We start from the raw sequence: 23,007 nt of genomic DNA, 5'->3' as shown, positions 1-23,007 counted from the left end.
CTCATCCCCCTCCCCTCCAGGAATGCAGCTTAACCCTTATAAAGGTTTAAATAAAAATCGATAATTACCCGTGTGGTATTTCAACTGAATAGCTCTGAAGGCTCCATGGGCAGAAACAGATTTGTCATAAGGCAAAAATCTACCCATGCATTTTACAAGCAGTTTTCTTTTACGAGTGCCATACTGATTACAAGCAAGGTAATAGACCATTTACTCTAACAAGATGCATGCTTTAAGAAATTATATGGCTGGACAGAAAATGGAGCTGAAAAAAAATTAACCAGCTATAAAAGGGTTTCTATTGCATGTCCACACTGAGTTCAGTCAAGCCACAGCACGAATAGATTACAGCTCTGCAAAGCTAGGAGGGACCTAAGAGGTCATTTAGTCCAACTCCCTTGTTTCACGGATGAGGAAACTGAGTCCCAGAAAGGATAAGTGACATTGGCCAAGGTCAGACAGAGAAGGGGCAGAGCCTGAGATTCTGAATTCTGCGCTCTTCCTACTACTGCCCCCCTTCTTGCAGGCTGCCAAATTTACTTGCATTCTCCTCCAACTCCATCACCAATCAATTACCAAGCAGGTATAATAAGTACCTATAACTTGTCAGGCACAGTGCTAAATGCCAGACACAGAAAGACTCAAAAGGAGCATAAAAAAGGTAAACAGGAAAGAGAAACGGTCCCTGCCATTACGGAAATGACATCCTGACAGGAGAGAACATGCACCTATACAGGTAAATGCCTAACACAAGGACGTGTATGAGACACGGCAGTTTGGGGAGGGAGGCACCCTCAGCTGGGGCATCATAGAGAAGGTGGCACCAGAAAATGGAGGTGAGGAAGCAGTGCGTTTTGGGTATAGAGGACAGCTAGCACAAAAGAGAAAGAAACAGGGGAGGGAGGAGGAGAGGGAGACAATGTGTAAGGCTAGAAAAGGGAGACGGGGCCAAGCTGTGAAGCTTTAAAGGCCAGAGGAGCAGGCTGTAGAAGTAAAAGGGAGCCACTGCGCTTTCTGGAGTAGGTGAGTGAGAGTGAGGAGCAGAGGACGACACTGAGGTTACAAACCTGGGTTACTGGAAGGATGGCGATGCCTTCTAAAGTAACAGGAAGGTCTGGAAAAGAGGCAGGTTTTTGAGGAAAAGGGCAATCTAAGCCAAACCACCAGCAGAGACAGGGTGTCCCAAAAGTCCTGGTGCAATCCACCGGGGGATGGGAAGCCTTCAGGAAGGAAATGCGTCTTTCTTTGTACAGGGGAATGAGTGGGACAAAAGATACATAAAAAGGAGTGAGTGGGTGTGACACAAAACTGTAAGTGATATCTGAATACCTTCACTCCAGAGAAAAGAGAAAGCGCTTACATGCTGCGTGCAGATGCTTTACTAAGTGCCTTACAAATGTTATCTCAGGTGGTCCTGATGACACACTGACTGTGATGACCACTCTGAGAAGTGACTGCAGTTAATATCTCCATTTTACAATCATGGTAACTGAGGCAGATAATGCCTAAATGGTTTGCCCAGGTTAAAAGCTGATAAGTATCTGAAGTTGGATTTGAACTCGGGCCTTCCTGACTCCAGGCCCAGCATTGCATTCATCTCACCACCTAGATGCCCCAACAGTTTCTAACAATACAGAAACAACAATGGACGGGGGAGTCCAGAGACCTGGGTAGCAGTCCTGGTCAGGCAGAGGCCCTGGGCCATGCCACCATCTTGTCTCTTTGCTTCAATGACACAACACCGCTCTTGCCATAAGCCTGGGCCCCTTGGATATGTTATCACCTCCTTTCCCTGATCCTGATCATACCCACCCCCTGCTTGTACCTGCCACGTGGTAGGCTTCCTGAGTCCTCCCAGGATGTAACACTGCCTCCCACAAGGCCTGGAAAACCTGGAACCTTCTATACACCTGCCTTTCTTTGGGAACCTCTGATTAGTCACTGGTACTCTGTCTAGATTCATTCTGAAATGGTTAACATAATCCCACGCCCCACCTTACTCTCCTCACAACAGAGGTACAGGACCTGTAAGTGCCAGAGAAAAACTCTATCAGCTCTCTCATTCCCAACCCCATCACCTTCACCCCACCAAGGTCACACTGCAGATCTGCCTGCTCCTTTCACTGAACCCTACGGAACTCCCATTGCATAACTAGCAAACTTCTTTTCATTTTAAACTTTCTCTATATCTTCTGACACTCACTGAGACTTGTTTTCCTCCTGAAGCAGCTGTCTCCTTTACTGGCTACACATTCTCCCATACCACTTTATCTGATGACAGTCTTTTAATATTTCCTACCTCACTATGCTTTGTAGCTCTTTGCCCTACTCTGTGTCCTCACTGCAATCTCCAGTCCCTCTACTTCTCACTACTTTCCCAGGCCATCACCACCCTTGCTCTGACATTACTGTCTACCTGGCCCTTTCCAATATTGACCCCTGAGATAGCACTATTCTCTACTCTCAGATCTCCTGCCTCCTTTTCCTATTGCTGATCACACCCTGCCAAAATTCAACCCTGGACCACTTCCAACGTTTACCTCCAGCACTCCTTCTTACGTGATCTGGACAGAGCTGGAATTCGTCACCAAAATCACACTTGTTAGGTGCACCACATATTTATGTTACCCAATCTCGACTGGGTCCTCACTGCAGCAAGGCTAATCTTCTAGCCCTTCCTGATGGATTCTCCACCCTAACGACTACAGAAACTGTTCCGAACCTTCTCCTCTCTCAAGTTTTCTCATAACACCTCTTCCACCCTCACAGGTGAGAACCCTTCCTCATCCCTCATTAAAAATTCTGAGGCCATTTGCCAGAATTCTCTCTTCTCCCCTTTTCATCTCCCATTCCTAACATCATCACCCACAACCTGCCCACCTGTACAATGTTTTTATACAATACTCCCTCAATGTACATACTCTCTCTGGTTTAACCATACTGTTCTACTCACTGTTGCTCGCACCTGAAGTCCTAGACTTTTCCTTTCTGTGTCCCTAGGAATTTGGTTTGTTTCTTTTTTCCAGAGAATTCAACTATCACCTTCTGTAATAACCTTTTCCTAGTCCTTCAAATTGCTAGTACCTTCCCTTCTGAGGTTATCTTCCATCAGTATGTGTATCCATTTATGCATGTTATCTCCCCTTTTACAATGTAAGTTCCTTGAGGGCAGTGTAATGGTAAGGCAATTTGAAGAGCTGCCCTGCTCCTTAATGGGTCTCACTTGGAGCCCAACAAGAAAAGCTTGCTTAGGGGAGACTTGTTTTTTCCAGAAAGGCTCACACCTTTTGTAACTTTGTAATTAAGCAGTGGGTCAGAAGGTGGTGAAGTCCTCTGACCCTGGAGAAGGCTTTATATGAGGTTTAGCTTTAGGGCTCACTTCTGGAAGAGTTGTGTGACTTGGCCAGATGGAACTCTGGGTAGCCATTAAGCCCTCCCTGCCCTTTGAAAACCCAGATGTTGGTGCTTCTCTCTCTGGTAACTATGTATGTATGTAACATCAGACAGCTAGAAGTCATCTGTTGGTCTGTTTAATTGTGTTATTTTCTCTGTCTCTATTTTGTGTCTGCTTTTAATTTCTGTTTGTATTTTCTCTGAAGTTCAGGGTGCTGACTTTTCCCCCTGAACAAAGTGAATGATATATAATGTTTAATTAAAGTAGAATTGTTAACTCCTTTTGAGTTGCTTTCCTTTAGAAAAGCAGATCAAAGAACATGTGCTAGCAGCCATCCTGGGTATGCTAGGGTACTTGCTGCTATAAGCAGGGAGGTTCTGCTTTTTCTTTGTAATTCCTAGCACTTATATAGAACCCAGCACACAGTAAGGTGCTAGTTGACAGTTTCAGGAATTAAAGTAGCTGGGTGATCTGGGGAAAATCACCTTTTTCCTCACTTAAAAAAAGGAAGGTAATATTTATACAATCTACATCAGAGGACTGTATGTAGAAGTAGTAACATAGTACTTTAAAGTTTGTGAAGCACTTAAATATTATCTTATCTTATCCTCATAACAATGCTGGGAGGGAGGCACTATATTATTAGTCCCATTTTGCAGATGAGGAAACTGAGCAGTAAGAAGTTAAGTGACTTCCCCAGGATCATACAGCTAGTAAATTTCTAAGGCCAGATTTGAATTCGGATCTTCCCAATTCCAAGTTCAGGACTCTATCTACTGTGCCACTAAGCTGCCAATGGGAGCTACTATGACAAATTGAGATGTATATGTCAATTCATCATGCCAGGTTATCAGAATATTCAGGAAAAGAATCCTTCTCTAGGAGGCAGAGCGAAGATGGTGGCGCAGAAGCAGGAAAACTTCATGCGCTCCCCCCATAACCACCGCAAATACCTATAAAATATGACACTAAACAAATTTTAGAGGTGCAGAATCCACCAAAGTGACACAGAGAAACAAACTTCCCACCGAAGCAGCCCAGCAGGTGGACATGAAGGGTTCATCGCAGCTAGCTGAGAGCCGAGCCCAGCCCCAGTGAGCTCACGGTTTTAGCCCCAGGGCGGCCCCAAGCAGCAGCAGTTGGAGCGGACTTCAGGAGAGTGGCTCACCAGTAGCCGTGGTAGTTTCCAGAATATCAACCCATAAATGTCAAAGACAAAGTAAGAGGTCAGTGAAGATCTCTGTTGGAACTGGGGTGACCGTGGTCCATCTTCAGCCCCCAGAGCGAGAAGCTGTGGAGGTGCTGCGTCCATGCAGCCGCCTCCTTGTGGCTGCTTCAGAGCTCCTGGCCTGCAGATCACTGGGGGACCAGGGGACCGTTCAGGGGGTAATTGTTCTTGCCTTGACCTGCCTGGATCTGGATCGCTGTTTTGGGTGGAGGTCCTGGGTGTGTGACACCAGTGAGCCAAAGCTTGTGGGGGACGATAGAGAGTGCGCCCAACTAACAGCTCCAGCAGCTGCGAAAACCCCAGCGATTTGAGACAAAGCTCTCCTCCCTGGAAGCAGAGAGCTCAAAAGCCAAGTAATTAAGTGGCAACATGAGCAAGCAAAGGAAGCAAAGCAAGCACAGCAGTCCAGCTTTAGATTACTTTTTTGGGGACAAAAAGGATCAAAGCATGGAACAGGAGGAAGGCAAGGAAGTCAGAACTCCTGCACCAAAAGCTTCCAAGAAAAATACAAACTGATTACAGCTACGGAGGAGCTCAAGAAGGACTTTGAACATCAAATAAGAGAAGCAGAGGAAAAAATAGGAAGAGAAATGAGAATGATGCAAGAAAATCATGAAAAGAGAGTCAACAACCTGACTGAAGAAAAGAATCTTTTTCTAAAAAACTGGAAATAATCTGTTCTGAAAAATCAAAGTAAATTTGTGCACCAAGAGCTATTTCTACACCTCTCTGAAATTTTAACGAACCCACTTATATGGTACTTTCAAGTCTGCTAAAAGGAGGAAGGAGACAACCAAGTAGGATCGTGGGATGTTCTGGTGCCGACTTGATTGTGAAGAGTCCCCATAGGCTGCCCCTCATTTTTCATAGCTGGTCTTCCTCATTGTGCAAAGTCACACCAGGTGAAGATAACTGGAGCCCCAGGAGGCACTAGGATGCTACAACTGAACAATGACAAACTGTCCCCCAAATATGAGGACTGATTATAACCCTAAAAGTACTTTAGCAACTGGCTTCTACAGGCTCCTGTGCTGGCCCACACATCACTGGAGTGGGTACAGGGTAACGTACATGGCATCAGGAGTCCTGGCCTCTTGGAGAGGTTTCATAATTTGGGCAGCCTGACCTTGGGTGAGAGGGAGTAAAGTCCGCAGGATAGAGGATGGCTTCGGAGTAAGAAAGATCTGTGTTCAAGTCCTGCCTATGGCTAGTTGTGGGTCTGTGGATAAATGAGTTAGCCTCAAGGGCCCAGGCAACTCTAAGACCATAGATCGAGTTGTCTGTCTGGAGTAGGAGGGACTTCTCCATATGGATGAAATCTCAGTTCTGTACTGCTCTCCTCACCTCCTTAGTGACTCTATGCAAGGTAAGTCACCTCTCTGCACTTGTTTCCTCATTTATAAAACAGGAATAAGAACAGCTTCCCTACTATCCTGAGAGTTGCTGAGACATTAAAACTAGGTAATGGATTTGAAAAGAGTAAACTGCGGGGCGGCTCGGTGGCACAGTGAATAGAGCACTGGCCCTGGAGTCAGGAGGACCTAAGTTCAAATCCAGCCTCAGACACAACACTTACTAGCCATGTGACCTTGGGCAAGTCACTTAATCCCAATTGCCCTTCCTTCCCCCACTCCAAAATGCAAAAACAACCCTCCCCCCCCCCAAAACAACAAAAAAAAGAAAAAAGTAAACTGCAAAATTCCAGACAGAATTAATCAACAAGCCTGCTACATGTGAAGCCCCGTTAGCTGCCAAGGATTGTTGTTCAGTTGTGTCCCGTTCTTCATGACCCCATTGGGGTTTTGTTGGCAAGGATACTAGGAGTGCTTTGCCATTTCCTTCTCCAGCTCATTTTACAGATGAGGAAACTAAGGCAAACAGCGCTAAGTGACTTGTCTGGGGTCACACAGCTATTAAGTGTCAAAGGCTGAATTTGAACTCAGGTCTTCCTGACCCCAGGGTAGGCCACCTAGCTGCCCAGGGTACAAAGACAAAAATAAAAGAGGCCCTGGCCTCAAAATTCCATTCCATTGCGGAAGAAAACATGTACATGTGTAAATATGTACAAAAGAAATACAAGGTACATCTTTTGTAGGAGAGGCCCTCGACCTCATGAAGAAGGTGGCATCTGGGCTGACCTTTGGGGGAAATGAGATAAACAAAAGGATTATCTTTGCTGCTCTATGACTGTTGAGCTTAGAGGAGAATCCAAACAGACAGCTGGTGAAAATAATGAGGCACGAGAACAGTCATTACTGTGAGCCATCTCTAGCACTCGGGAGAAACCAAATGAGTCCAACAGCACCAGGGATCTCTGTAAAGATCCCTAAACCCACCCTGTTGCCACTTGAAACACCACTTGCCAACGCTAATAACTGCCCATGCTCCTCTACTACCCATCTAAAAATTACGACCTGCTCTAAAACCTTTGGCTCTAGCCCTACACGAATACTGAACTGATGATACCAACAATTTAGGGTATTAAACACTTTAATCTGGATGGCTGACCAGGTCTATTGTGTGAATACTCCCTAAAAAGGGCTGACCATGAGTCATTTAGCTTTTCCCATAAGGGGCAAACAATGACAAAATTCTTCCTGTTAGCTGGTGAGTAGATGCCACTGTTGGATGACTGTATGATAACAAATGGAGATTAGCTAGATAATGAGACAGAAACTATTTACAGCCACACACATCAGGCAGGGAGTCCAGAACACTTGTTTGTTAGGGACAGGGGGATTAAAGGGAAAATCCAGGCCTAGGGAGAGCGAGGTGACACACACTGAAGTAGCCTCTATCTGATGACACTGCTATAGCTTCTCTAATGCAGGACACTCAGGGGGAGGGGGTGGGCGGGAATCACAGATCTGGAGCTGGAAGGGGCCTCAGAGCATCTATGCCAACCCTTGCATTTTAAAGATGAGGAAACTGAGTTTCAGAAAAAGGAACTGACCTGCCCAAGGTCACGCAGTTAGAAAGCATCTTGTTTATACTGAGATTCAGTCAGTTGTTCCAGTCATGTCCAACTCTTCATAACCCCATTTGAGGTTTTCTTGGCAGAGATACTGGAGTGGTTTGCCATGTCTTTCTCCAGTTCATGTGACAGATGAGGAAACTGAGGCAAACAGGGTTAAGTGACTTGCCCAGGGTCACACAGCTAGGACGTGTCTGAAATCAGATTTCAACTCCTGAAGATGTGCTGGCTAGCCGAGGGTTGAATCATATTCTCTGACATAGTGCACCTCTCAGTATACCACAAAAAGCCTGTTATACAAGTGCTTTTACTCTTGCTCAGCATCTGCCATCCCTAACACAAGCACACATTCTAAACATCCTAAGAGGATTCTGTGTATTTTCTCCCCCTTTCCTTTACTAAATCAACTGAACAGAAGCAGCCCCTACACTATGGACACCCACCTTAAGACATCCTCTTCCTTCTATGCCAATAAAAAAGGAATTCTTCTCTCCCCTCTTTCATTGGCTTCTACCACTCAAAGTTACTGTTTATCGAGGCTACTGTGGTGTGATGCTCTCTTTCTTGGATTTTTTTTTGTGGGGGGGGGGGAAGAAGAGAGGATCCCTCTCTTATAAGTCCTGGGAGGAGTGAAAAAAGAAAAGCAGGGACTCTCTTCTCCGTATTTTCCTGACTTTCCACAACTTGTCCACTCCTTTGAAGTACTGGGCACATAGTGTGTTTCCAACTTTTTCCAATGCAAATAGTGCTGCCACCTTTTTTGTGGTGGCAAAAAATGAAACAAAGTAGGTATCCATTGATTAGGAAACAGCTAGACTATGGTACCTGAAGGAAACGGAGTAACTGCTGTCTTTTAAGAAATGACAAACATGATATAAAAAAGAGAAGCAGGGGAAGATTTATGTGAAATAATGCAAAGTGAAGTAGAACCAGGAATCAATATACATAATCACGATGTAAACACAAAGAACAAAAACGCCCTGAAACTAAACACACACACTCTATTAATTATAATGATCATGCTTGGCCCCAGAGAAGACCAGAAAAAAATCCAACTCCTTCCCTTCATCCCAAAGGGGAACTACATTATGGAAACTGTATAGACTTTCAAACACAGCTGATAGGCTGGCTAGTTTTTGCTAAGCTGCCTTTATTCCTTCTTTTTAAATTTCTTGGTTATAAGGGACAGTTTACTAAGGGGGAAGGAATATATTTGGAAATGAATATGATGCAAAAACAAAAGGCATCAATAAAAATAACAAATAAATCCAATGGCCTTTAAAAAAATTAAATACTACTTCTATGAATATTTTTGGATGTGTGTTCTTTCTTGCTGTCACTGACTTTCTTGGGATAGAAAGCCAGTAATGGGTTCACTGGCTCAGTGTGAAGAATTTATTAACTTTTCTTAATGAAGCATCCTCCCATTTGAGTTCAAATCTGGTCTCAGACACTTAACGCTTACTAGCCATGTGACCTTGGGCAAGTCACTTAACCCCAATTGTCCTGTCTTCCCCCCTCCAAAAAGCAAAAAAAAAAAAAAAGGAAAGGAAAATAAAGTGTCCTCCCCACCCCACGAATAGTTAATGTAATTCAGAGCCCTCGCAGAAAGTTAATGTCCTTGACATCCCCACAGATCTACCTGAATAATTCTATCTTTTATCATCTTTGCCAAATTCACAAGTATAAAGTAGTTCTTCATGTCTGTTTTGTATTTCTCTGATCTTTAGTGATTTTTGACCTTTTCCCCTCTAAATGGTGGCTGATAGTTTGCAGTTCTCCTTTTCAAAACTTTTTTTCACATGCTCTGGCCACTTATATGTTGTAGAATATGAACCACATTTTTCAACTTTTTTTGGGGGGGGGCAACTTTTCTCTGTCTTCTTTCACATGCAAGGCACTGAGTATTAACATTCACTTGTGGTGGAAGTTCTTGAGATGCTGTCTGTAAAGTTCCCTACTTCATTCTCTGCCAAAAAAATGGTGCTGACTACAACTATTATGGTGGTCTGCTTGCTTACTCTTCTCATGAATATGCAAAAGCAAAATGACCAAGTGTCCTATGAACAAGGGGTTTCTTGGTACCTTTGGGCATAGGATAAAATCAACTCAACTTCTCTATTTGACTCCTAAAAGCACATGTGAGGTGTCCTTACATTTAACTACCACTTCTTTATGGCTTCTGGTTTTCCGTTCAGCGAGAATGTCAATATGACTGACTCTGGTTCATTCTCTCGCTGTAAACTGTGATTCTTAAACATCTGTCCCTCTCTTCCCACTACTCTGCCACTTACAACTATGTAAGCACAAAAGGGGCATTTTGTATTTGTTCACATTTAATGAGTTATCTCAGCCAAAGTATCTACCATCAAGCGGCCAACTTTTGGGAGATCAGGCCTTTCTGTGGTTATACAGTCTGCTCCTTAGACAGCAGACTTGGTCTCTCCCTGGGAAAATATTCCCATTCCTTCCAAATTGGTAGACACTACCAATCAAAACTTGTGCTAGATCAGCTACAGACCACGTTTGAATAGGACTTTTGTGGGATAGCTGAGGATAAAAATTTTTAAAACCTTCATTCAATTTTGAAATCTTAACCTTTACCATACAAAACATGTCTTTTGGTTTTGTCTCTTTCCCAAATTAAATTACTAATAATAACTTCTAATCACAGATTAAATGCCCTTTACCAGATGATTAAGAATGGCACAACCAGATATTGAAGCACACCTCAATGTGGTATCTGGTTTCTCATATCAACTCCCAAACATAAGCCAAAACAACCTTGTGAGAATACTTTTTTTATGGAGAATAAAAGATCAAAGATATCTACTTCCCGTAGCTCTCTGCTAAAAGATGCTACAATAGAACGGTCTTTATTTCCATCATGTCTCCTTTCAGCCACTCTATCAATCTCCTGACAAAATTGATAGGTAAATACAGAGAAGTCAATTTTCTTCTTTGTTGTACAAACAAACATTTGAGGTAGAGAAGAGCCAACTATGTTTTGAGTACAAAGAAGTAGGACATGTAAGCATATTGTGATCTGAATACTTGGCAGGAATTAAGACAAACCTGAAATGAGTTGGGGAACACAATACTCTGGTTATGTAAAGTCATAGGATTTTAGAACTTGAAAGGATCTTAAAATATCATCCGATCCAATTCCCTCACTTAGTTCTGACGCTGCAAACAGTGGGGATGGGAGCAGGGGGAGCAGGGTAGGAATGGACCTCCACAATAACTACACTCAAACCAAACTAACAACCTAATTCCTCTGGGAGACTAAGGAGAGGGCAACAGAAGTAGAGTTAACATTGAATCCAGGGACAGAATCTTCACATAGCTGTGAGACTGAATCCATATACATGTTTCCACCTTGTACAGACTTGGCAGATATTCTGGAAAAGGCACTCAGACTTGGAAAGCAAGCCAAACTATTTGGAAACAGGAGTAAACCATCTTTCACTCTGCAGCTCCTTAGCTTGAATAAAGTAAGGTTAAATGCACAGCTTTTAGCTGTGGTTTCTTAAAGCTACCTCTTTCGAAGTCTAAATGCAAGCATGAAATGTGATGTCAATCAATGCAAGGAGTGAGTGGCCCTGAGAGCCTATCCCATAGAAACCTTCAAAGTGGCTATGGATTTTCCATACAAGGTCTCTTTCCCACAGCACATAATTCACATAAAGAGGTAAACTATCCAGTCAAAGAAAAAGTTGAGAGAAAAAGATTTTAAAGTTAACCCTCCAGATATAGTCTGTCACCAGAAGATCTTAAAAACACAATGTGGTTCTTTGTTGTTCATATAAAAGTATCATATCTGGGCATTTATTTTTATATATTACCTGCCTAAATGTAGTAGTATTCCTGGTTAATGCCTCAAGAACTATATAAGAGGGCTAAGGAACATATAACAACAATTTCTAAAACTCAGAGCAGCCATAAAAATGGTTTTTGGTCTATGTCTAGGCAATCTATCCCAAGGTCAATAATTGTACACCAAAATATGTGTAGCAGTAGGGTTTTATTTTATTTTATTTTTTTTGTAGTAGCAAAGAAAAGGAAACAAAGTAGCTGCCTGTTGGGGAATGGCTAAACAAGCTTTGGCACATAAAGGTAATGGAGTATTATTTTGCTCCAACAAAGGCTGAATATGAAGAATTCAGAGAAGCTTAAGGAAAACATCTCTGAACTGATGCAAGATAAAGTAATAAAAATCAACAAAAAAGTATACACAATGGCTATAGCGTAAATGGAATAACCACAACAAAGCAACTGAAATGGAATAACGTGATAATAAAACAACCAAGCATCAAAGAGGCAGAGACAGAGAGTGCGCCTCCTCTGCTTCTTTAAAGAGCTGAGGAAACGTGGGAGTGACCTATATAACATCAAACTTTTTCAATTTGTTGGTTAGTTTTACTAAACTATTTTTTTACCTCATTTTTTATTCTTTGTTATAAGCCTCTCTGGGATGAGGAAAAGGAATGGATACTTTGGGAAATGTACATGATATAAAACAAAACAATAGCATTATAATGTATCCAGAAGAACAGCTTTTGGCTACCCTAACTAGAATTGTTCAAACTAAGCTATAATTAAGGAAAGAAAAGTTTGTGAAGATGTCTGTTCATATTTTGGTGTCTACCCTACAAAGGGGGAAGCTTTATAACCATTTTGTAGTCTTCCGAGATGCGAGCGAGAAAATGCTTTGCAGTTGGCAGCTGCCACTGCTCAAATGTCATAGTAGTAGTAGTAGTAGCATTTTGGTATAAACACCACGATCCGAGCTATCAATGGGTTCGAGATTTCCAAGTGAGCAAGAAGAAAACATTAAGTCTATACTGCTGAAATTGAATCTCAAAAGTTTTTTTCTATCAATGACACCAATGTCATTACCTGATAATATTTAAACAGGAATGTTTATTTACTGTGTGAAGAGCACTGTATTGGATGTTGGAGAAGATACGAAAATTAGATAAAACACGATCAATGCTCTTACTGAATTTAAAGTCTAGTAGGGGAATAATACACATACCCAGATAATTACCATACAAAATAATTCATAATGCAAAGTGTAAAACAAGGTGCTGGGTGACGTTGGTGGGGAGAGAAGGTTACTAAAAACTGGAGAGATGAGGGTAAAATTCATGGAGAATATGACACTGGAGTTGGGCTATAAAGGCCTAGAGAGGAAGAGATGACATTCCAGACATATAGAACAATATGATCCAAGGAACAGAGGCAGGAACGCATAGATCACATCCTTGGGACAAAGCTTAGGGTATGAATCAGAAAACAATATGAGATAAAGTTGGGAAGCTAGAATGGTCCCAGCTCATGAAGGTACTGAAATGTCAGGGAAAGGAGCCTAAATTTAGCAGAGTGAGCAACAGACACTGGAGATTTTCTGAGGAGAGCAATGACATGAACAGATCTATTCCTAAGTTAGATAACTCTAGTAGTCGTAGAGTGGTGAGAAAACATAGGCAGAAGGAATATTAGGAGGCTAGTGCAAGAGTCTAGGAGCATGATAATGAAAACTTGTAGTAGTGGCCATTATACTCATAGAAAGGAGAGAATAAATATGAGAGATATTTCGGGGTTAACTGAAAGGTCATTTCAGTTGCCTTCCCCTCAAAGAAGAGAACTTCACTCTCAAGGAGTCATTCAACTAAATCTGATTAATAACTCATAAGGTAAAGAGATAAATCAAGGTTTTATATAGCTTCACCAGGTATTCCATGGGCTGCCTTCTCCTCTAAGGAAAATACTCAAGTGGGCAAGAGATATTTAGAGCACACAGGTAGAAACACTGCTTTTAATCCCAAGGCAGTAAGAAAGGATCTTCAAAATGAAAACCTTCAATTGAAGAATGTTGTAGTATAGGTCCCAGAATGATCTGTATCACTTTTTATTGATACTATTTACAATTAATTGATTTTGCCTAAGTCATGGTTCTTTGTCTCTGAATTTAGTTCAGAAATTCAACTGGTCTGCAATGAGTTAAATTTAGACATTCAGTTCTCCTGCTAATCACTGTTCTCTTCTTGCCTCAATGGAATTCTGCTGTCCTTGGGGGATGCAGGTGGACCCTAGGGAGTCTAGTCTAGTTTCTTTATACCACCATCTTTCATGGATGTCTAGTGTGCTATCCAAAGAAGTCTGTCTTTTACCCTTGCAGGTGGACTCAAACAATGAATACTTCGTAATCACAGAAAGGAAGGAGAGGCCATGGTTAGCTCTCATCCTGAGCTTCTAACCCATCATATTGTTCCCCTTGTGTTTTAGCTATGTAACCCATCATGTTTGTTGTCAACTCCATGATGTCATCTAGCCCATTCTGTTCTTTGTTCTAACCTTTTAAAAATGAGTTGAGTCTTCATCTTGGAGTCTTTGGCTTAAAACTGAAGCAGTAATAGACCCATTTCTTACTGGCAGGTTCATATCCTGTTAATAAAATATTATCTTGCTTGGAGAGAATGTGCCTCAGTCTACCTTTGTTGAATTTTACTTGCAGTGCCCCCAATTCCATGGCAACTGACTTAGGTAACTTTCTGTCACCACCTGGATAATCAGGGAGAACTTTTCCTCTAAAGACGCCACCCTGGGACTTTCAACCTTTCCTTACCTCTTGCCTGCAGATCTTCCTGCAGACAGCATAAGAAATCAATTAACATTACATGCCATTTTATTACACCCAAATTCTCTTTCTAGGAGTCATATATTAACTCCCTTAATCTCCTGATTCCCATCTTCCTCTCAGACAAACACCTAGCAACTTTACAATTATATTCCACTTCGTAAAATGGAATGAATGATAGAATACTATTCAGGGCATTAGGATATCTGGGTTCTTGTTTGGGTTTTGCCACTAACAAACTGACCATTTCACCTCTAGCCCTCAGTCTCATTTATAAAACGGAGTCAAATTAGGTAATCTCCAACGTCCATTTCAACTCAGGCAAGAACAAAGATATTCTTAAATTTACATGCTTTTTTGGGGGGGTTGGGGCTGGGAGGGAATGGAGGAGAGTGGTGGTGAGGGAAAGCAGGAAGTTGATTATACAAGCTATAGCCCTTTTTTTTTTTTAAGCAATTGGGGTTAAGTAACTTGCTTAAGGTTACACAGCCAGTTATTTCTGGGTGTGGTGCTAAGTATCTGAGCCTGGATTTGATCCCCAGGTCATCCAGACACTGGAGCCGGTGCTCTTACTCGCTGAGCCACTTGGCCGCCCCTAAGCAATTGGGGTTAAGTAACTTGCACAAGGTTACACGGCCAGGTGTTTCTGGGTGGGTGCTAAGTGTCTGAGCCCAGATTCAATCCCCAGATCATCCCGAAACTGGAGCTGGTGCTCTTACTCGCTGTGCTACCTGGCCGCCCCCACAAGCTATAGCTCTTGATGGTATTGATGAGGTCCTGGGAAGTTTTCACATTTCCAATGCAAGTGATCAGTAATAGCAACAAGATGTGGGAGGGGAGTGGGGAGGAGGCTTCTCATACCTTTCCGGCTTCCACTAGTTCTGCAATCTCATCCAAGTATACACCACTGGGCATGAAAAAGGCCCATCGATAATGGACTCCTTGACAAAAATGCTAAGAAAAACAAAAAGAAGAAATGTCAAATATGGGAAAAGACTACAGAATAACTGAAAATGCCACTTTGAGAAGAAAATATGAGAAAAGTAGCTGCTGAGTGCTAATAAAGCAAGCCTTGAGTATGCAAAACCAACAAGCCACTCACACGGGTATTTAATCGTGCAGGATCCTTTACTACCTACCTCTTCAATTCAAGAAAAAGAACAATGGATGCATGAAGTTTGTTCCCATCATGACATATGCTATCAGTAGTTACCAATAATCTCTTAATCGCCAAATTTCATTGACTTTTCTGTTTTCACGCTTCTTAACCTCTGCAGCTTTGACACTGTTGAACCCTTTTAACCTGGATATTCTCTCCTGTGTTTTTGTGATAGTGCTCTCCCTTGGTTCTCCTTTTACCTGCTCTAGGTCTAATGTCAGGAAGACCCGAGTTCAAATATAGCCTCAGACACTTAACAGCTATGTGACCATGGGCAAGTCATTTATATGTGTGGGACTGTGGGTATGTCCCAAGGATCTATTCTGAGCTCTCTTCTTTCCTCTCTCTACATACTCTCTCTTGGTGAATTCATTAGCTCCCATTAGTTTAAATATCTTCATAGAGATGAGTCCCAGAGCTATATATCCAGCTCTCTCATATATATATATATATATATATATATATATATATATATATATGTCTCTCTTCTGAGTTCCAGTCTCACACCATTGCCTACGGTTTCATTGGGAAATGGCAATATCTCCAAGGATATACTGTAGGCACCTCAAAATCAACATGGCTAAAACAGAACTCATTATCTTTTTCCTTCCAACTTCCTTATCTCTGCTGAGAATGATTACTATCATTCTTCTAGTAATCCAGATTTGCAACCTGACAGTCATCCCTGACTCCCCTCTTTCACTAACCTCACAACATCATCATAAAGCTACCATTTACATGGCACCTACTATGTGCCAAGCATAGTACCCATTTTATAGTTGAGGAAATTGAACCAACACAGGCTAAGTAACTTGCCCAAGGTCATTCAAGTAGTAATATTTTGAGGCTGCATTTAAATTCAGGTCTTCCCAATTGCAGGCCCAGGACTATAACCACTACACTACCTAACTGTTTAGTCAGCTGTCAGGTCTAGTCAATTGTATCTTCAAATCTCTCACATTCATCACTTCCTCTTCTCTGTCCTGGTCACCATCTATATCAGCAATGCAATATTCACAATGCCTACGGCAATTAAAAATATGCCGATGTGGTTATTAATCACAAAATATATCAGGCTTGCTATATGGGGGATAAAGCTAGAACCTTTATTAAAACACCAAATGACCGAGTCCCAAAACCAGAAAGTCAAAGCCATCAGAGTAGCTATGAAATTAGCACAGGTAGATAAAGTAGAAAGCACCCACATTCTCAAGCCTTTAAAACAGAACAGGCTACCTCAGGCACAGGTCTTCCTCTCCCCACTCACAGCAACTATTCAGCATCCAGGAAGCGTGCTCCTAGCAGCTCGGCCCCTGGCAGTCCTCAGCAGGAGTCCTTAGCAGAAATTCTGGCTGGCTCAAAAAGGGGTTCGTGCCTCCACCTCCACCTTGGCCGCTACCGCTGCCGCTGCCTCTGCTGCCACTGCTAGTCACTGCAGGAACTCTAGCTTGGCTTCCGCTTCTTCTTGCCTCACCCCTTCCTGCTACGCCAGCAAATCCAATGGAGCATGGACGATCTTTAAATCCCATAACCCTTACACCATCTCACTTCTGGCCTTTATTGCCCCTTACCTGGCCTACTGCCCGAGCCTCCTAATTGGTCCCCTAGCATCCAGTCTCTCCTTTCTCTAACCCACCCTGAGATTTGCCAAAGTAGCATTACTAAATCACGGGTGTAATCATGTCACTTTGCTGGTAATCAACTCTAGTGGCTGCCTATTACCTCTAGGACCAAATATAAACTCTTTTCTTTGGCATTTAAGTCATTTATAATTTGGCTCCAACCTAGCTTTCCAGATTTATTAAAAATACATCACATCTTCTTTCACATACTCTGAGGTTCAGAAAAACTATTAGTCAGTCAACAAGCACCTACCTATCTTGGTCTTCCTCACACATGACACTCTACCTCTTATCACCGTGCCTTTGTCACCTTTCCTCGTCCCCTTCCCAGCCCCCACCTTACCTCTATCTTTCAGAATCCCCAGTTTACTTTAAAACTCAGTTCACATGTCACTTGCTATATGAAGCCATTCCTGATTCCCTACAGTGGTCTCCCCACTCAAATTACCTTGTATTTACTTTGTCTATACTTATATGTACATGTTATTTCCTTGATGACCTGGAAGCTCCTTTAGGGCAAGACCTAGTTCATTTTCTGTATTTATATCCCTAGTGCCTGGCACTTAGTAAATGCTTTTGATTAATTCTATGCACAGATTTTTTTTCTATTTTTTAAATTAAATTTTATGTTAATTTTTAGTTTACATCATTTATTTCCACAAGATTTTTAGTTAAAAATTTTCTCCCCATCTTTCCCCTACCCACCACCCCAAAACAGCAATCCCACTGTATACCTCCTCCCCCAAACCCCCTCAGACTTTCCAGTAGGGCAAGATGGATCTCCATCCCCCAGTTATGCACAGATATTCATGTATTAAAGGGATTATTAGTGAGAATTATAGGTTAATAGTTTGAATTTAGCACTGAATCTACATTTTAAAAAATATTTCCAAGATAAGAACAGCATATGGAAAGTAGAGTTTCATTACCATTCTTAGGATGCAGGCATTTGCATAACAAAAACCTGAACTCCAGTTGATAAGAACCAATAGCTTCAGAGGTGAGTGTTACCATGCAGGGGCAATGGCTTCTCCTCACCACAAATCAATGACAGGCTAAAAAACATTTATGGGAGGAGAGGAAAGTATTATACCTAAATCGTCATAAAGGCTTTGCTCAAATCAACATTCTTTTATTGCCTACTAAGTACAAAGCACAGTTGTATACAGTCACACCAACAACAAATCAGAGCTAAGATCAGAATTAGTAAAAAAAATTGTACATTTGAAATGACATGACCCCAAATTATTTCAACAAAACACTGTTAGTTTTAAAAAGGGAAACATAAATGACAAACAGCAACTACAATAGTTTCATCCAATAATTTAAGAAATTTAAGGCACTTAAATGCCAAAACAAAGAGGCAAAAAAGAGTCCAGAAAGTATCTTAGTCAGCAAACAACTGACTTACTTGACAGAGAATTGGTCTCCAAAGTCAACACCAGGTCAAAATATAAATTTGTTTGTAAATCCTCACCGAGAAGGATGATGGACAATTTTGATTAGTTATTATCAGAAGAGCGAAGCAAGGGACAGAATCAGTTTAAAGAAAGCTATACAAGCCACCCAACTAAACAAAATCATTCTAAGGATAGTCAAAAACAAAAATGAGAAGAACTATAAACACAAGAAAAATGGAAAAGGTTTGTAAAAACAATTTTAACAAACCCGATTTTCCATGAAGAACCATAATACTTGAACCCTAATGTCAGCCTCAGACATATTTATAGAGGAGACAGAAATGGTACTAAAGAGAACAAAGAAGTAAAAGGGAAAAGACTGGACCAGTTCCATATCTGAAGGAGAAGATATCAAAGGTATGGGAAAAAAAAATCTCAGATCTGAGAGTCAAGTGACTTGGTCATACAGCCAGCAGGTGTCAGGTCAGACTTGAACTCAACCGTCCTAGCTCCAACACAATTTCCTTCCCACAGTGCCACAATGCCCTCCCTCTCTCTCTCTCTCAGTGTTTACAAAATTATAGACGATAAACAAGGTTTACTTGTGATCTCAATACAAGGAGACAAAATCGACCTAACAGGTATTACTGAGACTTAGGGGTTGGAATTAATGACCAAAATATGACTATGAAATGGTATATATTTTATTCAAAACTAACTGAATAGATAAAGAGGATGGTATTGTCAATTAAGAAGCTATATTTACCTAAGGAATTCAGGATCTAGAGCAGGAAAGCATGGTGACTAAGATGTGACTGAGGACGTATGGAAGGGAAAAAAAAGAAATATTTTTGCTTCAATTGATGGAATAATAACAACAGATGAAGGATATATGGCAGAGGTTCTCAATTACAAATCACCTGGAAAAAGGAGGAATTAAACGAGGAATTAATTTCAGAAACAAATCACAAGCCCAAGCCAGAAAAAGGCTGTTGAAAAAGTGGAGGGATTTCAACACTTTGGGATACATTAGATCTCTGCCAAAAATATAGCATTCTTTGCCATATCAATAACAATTCAACTTTATCAAATATGAAGGAACTGCTCAAGGGAACCGCTGGTTTTGGACTAGGACCCAATTTCACTGGGTTAGTAAAATGAAAAATGATGAGACTCTCGGGAGAAAGTAACTACCTACTCTTAGAATTCATGGAAAGAAACAAGTAAAAGTTACTGTTAATGTAAATGTTATTAATAACATACATTCTGGGGCAGTAAATTTCAAAGAATTCAGAGGAAGAAAAAGTAGGATCCTGTGGCCTAAAATTACAAGAGACAGCCTAAAGTGGACAGGAAGTTCTCAAGAATGAAATTCTAGTGACCCACTTACAAACTATTTCGGAGAAAGAAAAAAGGGGAGGCCTCTGAAGAGATAGATGTAGTTACAGCAGGAACCCACTGCCCAGACTAGTTTTTACAGTGACATAAACTAATGGCACAGTCCTGTACTGGTTCTGAATGCTAAAGGCAACCAAAAGGGTACTTTTTTGCCCCCACTTAAGCTATGCAGGGGGTGAGAGGAAGATCAAACTATCAGAAGTGAATGGAAAAATGACAACAGATGGAGAGATAGAAAAATTCTTACTTCTTAGTTGTCAATTCAACTTACTTAGTTGTCATTTCTCTATCAAGGAGCATGATTTCTCAGACTGAAAGGAGAAAATGAAAGTGATGAAGAAGGAGCTAAATCCAAGGCAAAGGAGGAAATGGTTAAGAGAGTACTTGGGTATGTTCAATAAGCTCCATTTATCAGAACTGGATAGATTATAACCAAATGGCCTGGTGCATGTGATTGCTAAGCTCTTGGCAATAATTTCTGAAATATGATGGCAAAGAGGCATTACAGGACTGGAGCAAATGCTGGCCTGGTTTTCAAGAAATGGACAAGCAATGCACATGTATATCCTGTATCAAATTCCTTACTGTCTCAGGGAGGGGGTAAGGAAGGAGAAAGGGAGAGAATTTGGAACTCAAATTTTTTTTTAAATGAATGTTAAAAAATTGTCTTAAATGTAATTGGGGAAAATAAATCATTTAAAAAAAGAAAAAGAAAAAAGCAATAGACAAGGGTGGAGTCTCCAATCTATGGGCCACTGAGTCTGATTTAGATTCCTGGCAAAATCCTAAAACTTATTATTTAAGGAATGACTCATAGGCATTTAGAAAAGGAAGCACTGACTGGTCACTAAAAGCCAGCATGGTTTCATTGAGGATAGGTCATGCCAGACAAATCTCATTTCCTTTTCTGAAAAGGTCATTAGATAAGAGGAATACCACAGAGATGGCAGGTCTGGATTTCAAAACATTTGACAATATCTCTCACACTATTGCTAAGATGGTGAAATGTAGGCTTGATGAAAGTATGGTTAAGTACATTTAGAACTGGTTGAACAGTTATTAATGGGTAGCTGTCAACTTGGAAGAGAGCCTCTAATGGAGTGATCTAAAGACCAGTCCTGTTCTCATTTCAATCAACATTTTTATCAATGACCTGGACAAAGGTACAGATAGCAAGCTTACTAAGTTTGCAAATGACCTAAGCTTAGGAAGGTCAACTCATCCAGTGAATGACAGAATCAAAGATCTGAAAAAATATAAGCTGGCTAGAATGACTGGCTAACTCAAAATAGGTGAAATTTAATATGGATAAATGTGAGATCATATACCTAAGTTAAAAAATTTCATTTCAATAGTACCAGATTAAGGATGCACGGTTAAACAACAGTTCATGTGGAAAAGACATGGGGGCTTTGGTGGACTGCATGCTCAATGAGTCAACAAGGTAACATCCTGTTAGCTGCCATCTTGGTTCTGTGTTCAGAATGAGACAAATGACCATTCTGCTGTACTCACCCCTTGTCAGACTGTATCTGAAATATACTGGGATACACACTTCCCAGAGGCTAGGCCATGTCTCCTCTAACTTCTGTCTAGATCTATAAAGAACTGAAGTTATCTTCTTATTGGTAAGCATTTCAGATGCCCAGTCTCAGGCCACCACAACACTTCTCCAGACATTTCCATGCCTTATTACATGTGTGTACTCTTCTTTGCCCTACTTTCCAACTAGAGCTCTGGGAACACTTATCAAATTGGTACTACCAACCCTGGCAAGGGTCTATCAATGAAATGCCTTATTCCTCTCATCACCATGCTCTCTGACTTCCCTCTCCAAATTAATGCTTATTGATCACTAGTACCCCATATGTTTTGTGTTCCTGTTAGATTGTAAGCTCTCTGAGGGCAGGAACTGCCCTAATTGCTTATATTTATGTCCAGGGCTTAGCACAATGTCTGACACACAGAAAGTACATACTAAATGCTTTGATTTTTTACATTTGTTCATTTATTAATCCATTCATAGCATTCAGTTCTGAGCACATTTTGGGAAGGACAAAGACAAGATGGACTACATGCCAATTAATACAACCAAAAAGGTGAGAAAAGTGGGAGACTGAGAACCAGGTAATGGAACTGGGAATATTTAACCTGGAAAAAAAGGCTGACTTTGGGAAGGTAGTATAGCAATAAGCATCTTCAAGTATCTGAAGGGTTATTATACAGAAGAGAGGTTAGGCTTATATTGTTTCTTCCTGAAGGGTAGAAATAGTAAGAATGGATAAAAGCTGCAGAAAGCAGATTTAGCCTCAAAGAGAAAAAAAAGTCTCATCTTCCAGACTATGGGCCATTCACCTACAGTTGGTAGGTGTCTCCCATCATCCCCTGAATGCAGCCTGTGCTTGGTTCCTGTCAACTTCCTCCCTGGGACAGGGACAGGCAGGGACAGCTCTACACCCCTTTCAGCAGAAAACTGTTTCAGAAGCTGAGACCTTTATCCCTTACCCCAAAAGATTTTGGGTACCATTTGTTTGAAGGGGGAATGATGGGTGATGGGACCTGGACCTCTAAAAGGAAAAGATCATGTCTTTGAAAGTAGTATAAACCCCTGAATTTTCCCATACATTTCAGCAACCTAGATCACTGGCCCCTCTGCCCAAGGCAACTGGCCCACCCTAGCCCACCAAGATCACCTAATTAGCCTACTTGAAATTCCTTTCACTTGTCACTCCTTAACCCCATCCAGATCTTTTCATTGTCCTTTTTTAATAAAAGCATCAGTCTCACCCCAGTTAAGTTGGAGATTCACTAGGAAGCCTGCTGTGATAGTAATGGCAATTAAAGATTCCACTGTATTGGCTTGGTTTTCAAATTGATTGTATTAAAACCCAGAGTTTGTTAATCCCACCTGTGGGATGGGCTTGTTGATGTGAAAAGAAAGTCCTGAAGTGGGAGGAGCTGGTGACGTAGATTTGGAGAGACACTGGAGAGAGGCGGAAGATCTTTTTTTGGAAGCAGCACCTCGTGGAGAGAGAGAGAGACTAAGAGGATTGCTGGTGGCCGCTTTGAATTGCCCTGGACTTTTGAGACCTGCCCCCTGAGCTGCCAAGGACTGAGGAGACATGGCTGTTTTGCTGGTACTTTGTAAAGGGACCCTGCCCCGCCCCAGGGGCGGAGAAGAAGACTAGT

The 23,007-nt window shown here is 41.4% G+C and overlaps 1 protein-coding gene across 3 annotated transcripts in view; it reads right to left on the bottom strand.

The window, feature by feature from the left end:
* RTN4IP1 (reticulon 4 interacting protein 1) overlaps positions 1-23,007 on the bottom strand; it is a 66,921-nt gene that overhangs the window by 3,997 nt on the left and 39,917 nt on the right. For all 3 annotated transcript variants that reach the window (XM_069077120.1, XM_069077119.1, XM_069077121.1), the window contains exon 8: positions 15,101-15,193. In XM_069077120.1, coding sequence (XP_068933221.1) covers positions 15,101-15,193 — 93 coding nt within the window. The remainder of the gene's footprint in view (positions 1-15,100; positions 15,194-23,007) is intronic.

Source organism: Petaurus breviceps, unplaced genomic scaffold (assembly GCF_028583685.1).
Source record: "Petaurus breviceps papuanus isolate PSGF00001 unplaced genomic scaffold, PetGlider_PUasm1.0 90977, whole genome shotgun sequence".
In the NCBI taxonomy this organism is placed as follows: Eukaryota; Metazoa; Chordata; class Mammalia; order Diprotodontia; family Petauridae; genus Petaurus; species Petaurus breviceps.
The sequence above is the reverse complement of the archived record's forward strand: the minus strand, read 5'-3'. Positions and strand labels throughout refer to the sequence as shown.